Source organism: Hippoglossus hippoglossus, chromosome 7 (genome assembly GCF_009819705.1).
Source record: "Hippoglossus hippoglossus isolate fHipHip1 chromosome 7, fHipHip1.pri, whole genome shotgun sequence".
NCBI lineage: Eukaryota > Metazoa > Chordata > Actinopteri > Pleuronectiformes > Pleuronectidae > Hippoglossus > Hippoglossus hippoglossus.
In genome coordinates, this window is record NC_047157.1 from 9,129,849 (window position 1) to 9,138,388 (window position 8,540).

The 8,540-nt window shown below is 39.7% G+C and overlaps 1 protein-coding gene across 1 annotated transcript; it reads right to left on the reverse strand.

Moving 5' to 3' along the window:
• Positions 1 to 1,026: 1,026 nt before the first annotated feature.
• LOC117764611 (L-rhamnose-binding lectin SML-like) lies at positions 1,027 to 7,281 on the reverse strand. The gene is made up of 10 exons (XM_034590536.1): positions 7,265 to 7,281; positions 5,042 to 5,160; positions 4,342 to 4,374; positions 4,178 to 4,237; positions 3,585 to 3,720; positions 1,829 to 1,938; positions 1,689 to 1,733; positions 1,451 to 1,583; positions 1,231 to 1,334; positions 1,027 to 1,099 (listed from the first exon to the last, which is right to left on the reverse strand). Coding segments are annotated over exons 1-10 (762 nt in total). The 5' UTR covers positions 7,267 to 7,281; the 3' UTR covers positions 1,027 to 1,079.
• Positions 7,282 to 8,540: the final 1,259 nt, after the last annotated feature.

Sequence of the window (8,540 nt, forward strand, 5' to 3'; positions counted from 1 at the left end):
GATTAGATTTTGTTGGAACCATAGACTGTAGGAACAGGAAATAATCAAACTGAAGAGTAGGTTCCCCACATTACCTGAATTCACCCTACATGCTTTTACTTCAGGGAGCTCAGCGAACAGCATCCTGTAATCATCACATGTATGATAAATGTGCATCTTTTTGAACCGTATGCTATTATAATTAAAGAAAGTCCTTTTGCCACTACCGCTTGATCAGTATGACATTTTCGAAATACTCTTATTTTTGTATTATTTACAAACTGACGACCCAACATTGATATTCACATTACTAAAAGTTGTTTACATCTATTCATCAACACCTGGTATTTCCCCTTTAAGCAGCAGCAGTTAATGTCTGGCTAAATAAACTCTTAAATACTTCTGTTTTCACTCATTCTACAGTATTTCAAATGTGTTCTGTCAGCAGGATTAGGCATAAACAGCTGGATCCATCTGCACTCGGGCCAGCACAGAATCCATTAAATCTTTGGTGCCGATCCAGGAATGTATTATCACTTTCCTTCACATTGCACGACAGGGCTTTTTTGTCAATTACTCAGGATATAATGGATCTTGCTGTAAACAACGTACTGTATTTAGGATTGTTTGTCTTTAGAAGAGCAATGTGCTGTATACCAAGTGTGATTTTAGCTTTTTCTTTGTTACATTGTAACCACACACTTCTTCCAATGAGTGATAAACTCCTCGCTTCCTGTGCAGCAGATTTTTAGCTGCTGATCGAAGAATTTTTTGCATCCCACTTAAAGGAAGACTAGTTATAATTTGATCTTGTTCAGGGCTTCATGTAGTGTCTGTGTCAAGTTTATTTATGAAGCACATTTAAAAAAACAACCAGAGTTGACCAAAGTGCTGTACAACAAAATAAATCAATGTTTTGAAATAACTTCCTAACAACCTGTATGGGCCTAAATATTCCATATTGGTATTCTAGTATACTCATCTGGAAGGAACTGGGTGATGCAAGTATTTTTCTCAGGCCAGTGGACAAAATCAGACGGTGGCACATTTATTTTATTCTGCAAATGTTTATTGTGATGTAATTTCAATATGTTAACTTGTCAGGAGTTGTACAAGGGATCTGCAAAAGAAAACAAAATTCAATTAAGAACAATCATTTAGCTATTAAAGGTCTTGTTTTTTTCCCACCGTGCAGTTTTTTCCTTTGCAAATGTCGTATTATAGATTCTCTCCAGACACACAGCGACTTACATTCACACAGGTAAGCCACCTCCAGGTACTTGTAAGTGCCTCCACATGTGTCTCCAAGCACGCTGTTGCTTGCATGGAAAGTACAGCTGTTTTTCCCATTGCAGCTGTGGATGCAGAGGAACAGATGTGTTTTGGAGGAGATGGATTTTCATATCTGTTATCAAAGCCTCTCCATCTGCAAATTATTATACTGTATTTAGTAAAAGCTGAACAACTGTACCTGTCAGCCACGTTGCTCGTGGGCCCGGAGCATTCAACATTCCTAAGTTGAGAGGCAATCCGTTTATAGGAGCAGGTAGTCTGGTCATGGCGTCCGTAGTCAGCTCCTATCACAAATATAACCTGCCCTCCATCTGACACAAAGAAAGTAGAGAAGAAAAAAGAAGTGCAAGTAATTTCGATATAGCTCATCCATTGACCATCATGAATGCAAAATAGAAAACTGGTTTTAAACTTACCACAGAACAAATGTGTCGAAGACCCCTCACATGCAACAACGCTAACTGTTAAAGTAACACAAATCCCATCAGACATCACACTTCCAAAAATATATACAGCTTTGAGTTGCGATAGGTTTTTGTGCAGATGTGTGACTGACTTGCTGGGACACAGGTGTAGTTGGTCTCCAGATACTTGTAGGTTCCATAGCAGGGATCAGAGGTACGGAGCAAATTTGTGTTTATCTCACACACCTTCTTGCCATCACACCTTTAGGAGAAGAGCATGTTTTTAGCACAAAGCAAAAGCACAGGAAGGTGTGAGGCGACAGATACTGCTCAGGCGGGTGGATCCTTCCCTGCCCAACCTATCCCAGAATTAATCGTGCATTGGTGAAGAATCGTTTTAAAAAAGTGATAGTGGTGCCAGCAAACAACGAGACCAAACGCACAGCAAGTGGTATCCACGGGGCATTAAAACCTTCCTATCGTGTCCAAATTCATGAACACCACCTCCTTCTTGGGCAGGCTAGACCTCGTCTTCCAAAGGCGTCGGCCCCTGTATTGGGATACAGCTATTGATGGAACCTGCACTACTCAGGAATGGAAGGACGTATTTTTGAGGAGCCTTTGATATGGTACAGCCATGTTATGCTGCTATGACGCCTTCGTCTTTCAAATGCAGCCTCAGAAGGATGTGTGCCCTGAAATGGGACACAGCCGCAGCCTTTATTTCTACCAACACTCAGCGTGCATCTTCCCTCTTAATCTGCTGCATTCATTTCTCCGAGTATTCATTGCTAATGTCTTGTAAAACCTATAATTCTTATGATATGGTGTCGATTGGTCTATTCTTTCCAAGAACTTAAGATCTTTTTCACAGCTCACAGTGACACTGAACCATTAACTCACTGCCAGCAGCATCCACACACATTTACAGTACACATAGGGTCTGATCTACTAAAGGTTTGCGCGTATAAAAACGTGTGAAAACATGATTTCACCCGCAAAAAAACATGCAAGCTGATCTACTAACGGTGCGTACTGAGGATTGCGTGCAGAATAACACGCGCTGTCCATTTAGTACGTTTGCCTTAATGAACATTCAATATCTGGCGTTTCTACCTCAGTGCGTAAAATAATGGGAGGAGGAGATGCAAATACTTTAATTAAGCACACGCAATGTGATTTACAAAGCCTGAAAACAATTGCGGTGCCACAGAAAGTGAACCTGCTGCTCACTATTGGTCAGAGGCATCTCAACATGTTTGTTTGAATCTTCCACTAACACCTCCAATTCCATGGCCACTAAATTTCACTTTGAGCTTGCAGTCACTCTGTTCCCCGTAATGCTCCATGGCGGAATCTAGTAACGCACGCAAAAACTCGTTTAAATTCTACTGCCTCTACCATGTTTGCACCTGTTATCATTTGCACAATTATTTTTAGTAGATCACCCGCAAAACGCACCCACGAAACAAACGCGCAATCGTTCCTAATGCACACGCAATTTAGCACTCTTTATTTGGGATCTCTGTAGATCAGGCCCATAATGTGGGAGGGAAATCTTCATTAGAGCAGAACTGTCTCAATTGTGCATCAACTTTAATACCATTACTCAGTCCTCCTTCTGTGGGCTGAAGTGTAAGTACACTCCCACCATTACTTCCACATGAGCCGACCTAGGCCGTGGATACACACATTGTTCACTTTCCTCATTCCTACAGTACCTCCCTATTTAACTCCTATAAAAGCAGTTGGTTACACAATTATATTCCAAAGCGCATCTACAATAAAAACAAGGATTGAACATGATCATTCAATCGTGAATATGGATTTAAACTTAGTCATTTATAAGGATGAACAAGTAAATATATTTTTCATGACAGGAAATTCAGTTGTAAATGTAATGAGTACCTATTCTTCATGACATTCACAGTGCCATTTTGAGAACAACCTGTATTGACAAGTTGTGGCGGAGGTCTGCCCGCACTGCAGGTCTCCCTGTTTGAACGTCCGTACAGGGCTGCGTCCACACGGACCACTCCGGTGTCTGTTAACACACCAGGGGGGGGGGGGGGGGGGGGGGGGGGGGGGGGGGGGGATTGAGAGGCAGGACGAGAGATAAATACAGATTTTTGGTTTGTGCTTATTGTTCACAGACTGAGCTGATACTCTCTCACTTTTCATAAAAATATAGTCACCTATGATCTATTCAAGTAAAAAATGGTCTCTCAAACATTTTGTTAAAACATGCAGAACATGTAAAGGTTATAATATATGGGGTTATAAGACATTTTATTATCCTGATGACGTATGCATTAAAAAAAAAGAATTGGGGTCGGTGACATTCGTAATAGACACTTAGTTACTTTGCAGATAAATAGCCACTGTTAATGTGCACCATCTGAAATGTTTCAATGCCTGGACACTAGTTGAGTCAGTTTATTATGGCCTCCAAGAACAAGTGTAATATTTATTGTGGACACAAAGATATAGAAAATTCATACCACAGCTCAAGCGTTGGACATTAATGCCATTGTCACAGGTGATGACTGTCTCTGTGGAGACTGTTGAAATAACAGATATGAAAGTACAAATTCAAATGTGTCCAAGGCACATAAAGAAAATAAATTAGAACATAGTGTTAGAACATAGTCTCTCATGTGTTTACCTGTTGTCTGGAACAAACATATTGTTGCCAGCACTGGAAAAGAAACAAATTGTCAAAATGTCAAAATGTCTCAGAAAAAAAACACAAGCATAAGTTACAAAGTGACTTACTTAAAATCTCCAAGATTATTAGGTTTGGATTCATAAAAAAAAAAGACAATCTGCTCCCAGACAAACAATAGGAAAAATGCAACACACCAATCATTTGTGCCAAACACACAATTACAACCCTGGCACAACAACAAGCACATGGATGAAAACATTTTCTTCCCCAAAAAGCAGTAAGGCAACAAGGGAAGTCAGCTTACGACCAATTGGTAGCAAGCTATATACCAATAACCTTCATAACCTGCCCCCATAGACCACCATTATAAACTCATAACAGCCCCACACAAAGAAAACTTAAAAAAAAAAAAAAGAATACCTGTACAATAGATCAAAAAGCAGAATACAGTAGTTTTAGTTGTAAAAGAACATTCATTTATTCATTTCAATGGGAAACACTTTTGACAAAATGTTGATTATATCAGAAAGTATGAAATATATCGTGACACTGAGGCCTTCCATCAGGCTTTTTTGTGTGGATCAACTGTTCCCTCAGGAGATACGACTCCTATCAGAAAGTTCCCAGCCTCTTAAGAAACAGCAGAAACAAAACCCACATCATTATTCTTCTAGTTGTCGGTCAGATGTGTACTCACACAGTGTGGTGCTGAGTCTGAAGTGGAGCATGGTTTTGGAAGATCCCGTCCAAGCAATGATGGTGACTGGGACAGCCTCACCTGTATTTATATGGCTTGGTGGAGAACTGTCTCTGCCCCTGTGAGCAAAACAATAGCTTGGTCTTATGCAACTGCATGTTTTCTTGATGATGTCTGCACTCATCTTCCTGGTCAAGGAAGGTTTTTCCAGCCAGACCAGAATGAACTCAATGATGTCTCTGTCTAATCTACTTTCCTCCCCCATGCAGGCCTTGGATTTTTGAGTCTTTCTTCCTTGAAGGAGTCCCCTTTCTCTTCAAGGTGTACACAGACTGCAGAGTCATATTTTAAGGAGTTAGCCCCCATGATTGTTTCAGTCCATGTGGTTGTGGGACTATTTAATGAACTGTTTAAAGGAATTGATCAGAGTCTCACTGTTCAAAAGGAACAGAATAAATAACTCTGCGAATAAACCAATTTCTCTCAGCAACAATATGCTCTGGGTAAATTGTTGCTCCTTCAAGACTCTGCAGCACCTATTGTCATCTCTTTTATTTTATCCCTTGACTTCCTGGAAGATTCATAAATACCAAAGACTGGCAGTCACTGCAATGGATCTTCAGAGAGACTGGTTGGTCGCAGTCCAGGAAATAGAACTATTCAGAAAACCAGTCAGATTGGAAATTTCCCAGCCACCTTTTGAGAACACCACAGCTTTTTGGATCAATAGATTCTTAACTACAGTGTAAAATTGGTTTTTATTTTGGTTTCATGGTTAATTTTCATTTTACATGTTTAAACTGGTTCAGCCTGTGATGGAAATTTGACCTGGTGAGACTTCTGAAATAAAGAGACTAGAGAATCATAGTCTTTTAAGTATACTTTATTCCTTGCAAGGAAGGTCAGACAATCATACAGCATGCGACGAGCATTCTGCAGAGGGAATGACAAAGAAACAGTTGCAGGCGTGTGCTTTTTATGCAGATGCAATGAAGAAATGTGTGTCTGTGAAGAGTTGAACTGTGTGTGTGTGTGTGTGTGTGTGTGTGAGGGTGTGCGTAAGAACTACAGGTATGTGTTGTGAGAACAATGTGTGTGAACTGAGTGAATCGTTAAATCCCAGGAGATAAGACACAGACACATGCTGAAGGCCTCCTGGCCAAGCCAAAACCCAGACACAGGCTGAAGGCTTCTTTGAGGTCTTGGTGGGTGAAGACGAGCACAGTCTCAGATTTGTGGCTCTAATGCCTTTTGGCAGTTACGTAAGCAGAAATAGTATGCATAAGCAGAGATAATATTTAGTGTGGTATGATGGTAAAATGTTCCATTGCAAGCCATAATGTAATGGTCTCTGTCAGCCAATTTAAAGAGATGGCAGCTAAATGGAAATCTACGGGCGTCACAGAGTGGAAATATCTAGTTATGTTTGTTGTCTCATTTCCTGTTTTATTTTTAACCTCTCTGTATAAACTGAAAACATATTTTCTCAGGACATGTCACCCACTAATCCATGTATATACTTTTTTATAACTCTCTTCTCTCCCCTCTCCTCCCCATTTTTCTCTCCACATTTGCCAAAGTGTTTGCTCATTGTGGAAACTGTTGGGTTTCTCTATAGTTTTTAAGGTCTTGACCTTCTATGTAAAGTGCCTTGAGATAATGTGTATTATGATTGGGCACTATACAATTAAAATTTTATTGAATTGAATAGAAAGAGCATTAGTCTCTTTCTCATGGTCTGTAAAGTGTAGCCTGTCCAGAAACCTGTTTGAATGAAACATAAATACACACCCTAATACTTAATGAAGACAAGGTAGGAACCAGGAAATGTCACTTGATACCTTTCCACTGCCTGTATGACGTGTAGCTTTTTGGAAATTACAGGTATTTTCCATATGACAGAGGACAACATGGCAGTGACAAGACAATTACCTTCACACTGTGTTTCAAGCCTGCAATATTTCCTTGAATTAGCTTCACAGTTTCCACTTAAATAATGATTTTGTAGATAGCAGGGAAATTCCCTGTGATTACAATAAGGGATACAAATGGTTAATACTCAGTAACTACCAACGTATTACGTTATCCTCTGTTGGAGATTGTTGAATGTTAAAATGTTGTGAACCGCTGGGACCATTTTATCCACGACAGTAAGAGAGTGAATGCAGATGCTGTAAACAGTTCTTGGTTCTTTATATAGAATTGAGTGATGAGCATCAGTACATTTACATCTTCAGCATGAACATGCATCTATGATGAATGACTGAATTCACTGAACTGACTGAGAATGGTACTGTAAAACAGAATAAAATATACATATAAAGTTACGAATTAATAACTAATCCCTGAGTAACTGTGTAAAACATCAGGTTCAATTACTTTATTACAGGATTTATCACCAACAACACCCCATAATAGTCATTCAAACGGAATAGCTAAAACATTGGTTTAAAGACTGTATGAGACTTAATTATTTTAATGTTATTTTTACTGTGAGGTTTTTAATTTACTGCAGCAACATCTGTGAGAGCATCTGATTTGAAACACACCTATTGTGCTGCTTTGTACTTGCACCTTATTTGAATTATTAAATTTTGTCCCCTTGTCATCTGTTTCCTTAGTGGGTCAATCCCCTTTGACTAATGTCTACATTTAAAAACAGACTTTAATATGAGAGAATATGATGATACAGCTTTGTGTTTTTTTAAAATAAATTCAGGCTATAAGGAAGTCTTAAATCACAGCAAAACTAGCCGCTGGAACTCTCTACCAGAGAACCTGAGAATAGACTTAGTTCCAGAGTAGAAATCGTATATGTTGTTACATTACATTTAGCTGACGTTTTTATCCAAAGCTACTTACAATAAGTGCATTCAACCATGAGGGTACAAACCCAGAACAACAAGAATCAAGAAAGTAGGTGAGGTCACTGAACTGCAAACTGAACTAAGGCTGCGTTGCAACACTGAATGGGCCCGAGCACAAGCAAATCAGGACCTGTTGCAGTTGGTGGAGAGAGCAAATCGGTGACCGGGCACACGGCTCCGCGTTGCATGCGTTTTATGCACTGCGGGAAGGATAAAAGCTTCACTTCCTGTGTCTGTCAAGCGACGTCGATCCTTGCCTACTAACTGCGCATTACCGTCTACGCTATCAATTGCAGATCACACTGTGAACATTTTATGTAAATCGAATTATAGTTGTAAAACAAAGCTTACTTCCTGTTGCCAGTAGGTGACGCCATCACTATTATTACATACAGACTAATAGATCTGTTCAAGTAGGGGCTCTGATGTAGCGTGAGCAATTTTGGGTCAATTGCACAATGTACAGCGGTGTTACAACAACTTCATTTTCACACTGATCAGTAGGTGGAGCTATGACCCTGCATTAATATTAATATATGGAGCTGTTCAGGTCAGGATTGTGACCATAGGTCAGAATTTGGGTGCCGGTTGGATAATGCAGAGTGGATTTACAAAGTACTTCCTGTTTCATG

Bases quoted from the DNA above. Each gene is read 5' to 3' on its own strand.
- LOC117764611 (XM_034590536.1), bottom strand. The intron at 3,721-4,177 runs GTATGAATTTTC...GTGTGTTAACAG, and splicing joins TGTCCAACGCTTGAGCTGTG to ACACCGGAGTGGTCCGTGTG. The intron at 1,939-3,584 runs GTACTCATTACA...CTTCTCCTAAAG, and splicing joins GTGAATGTCATGAAGAATAG to GTGTGATGGCAAGAAGGTGT.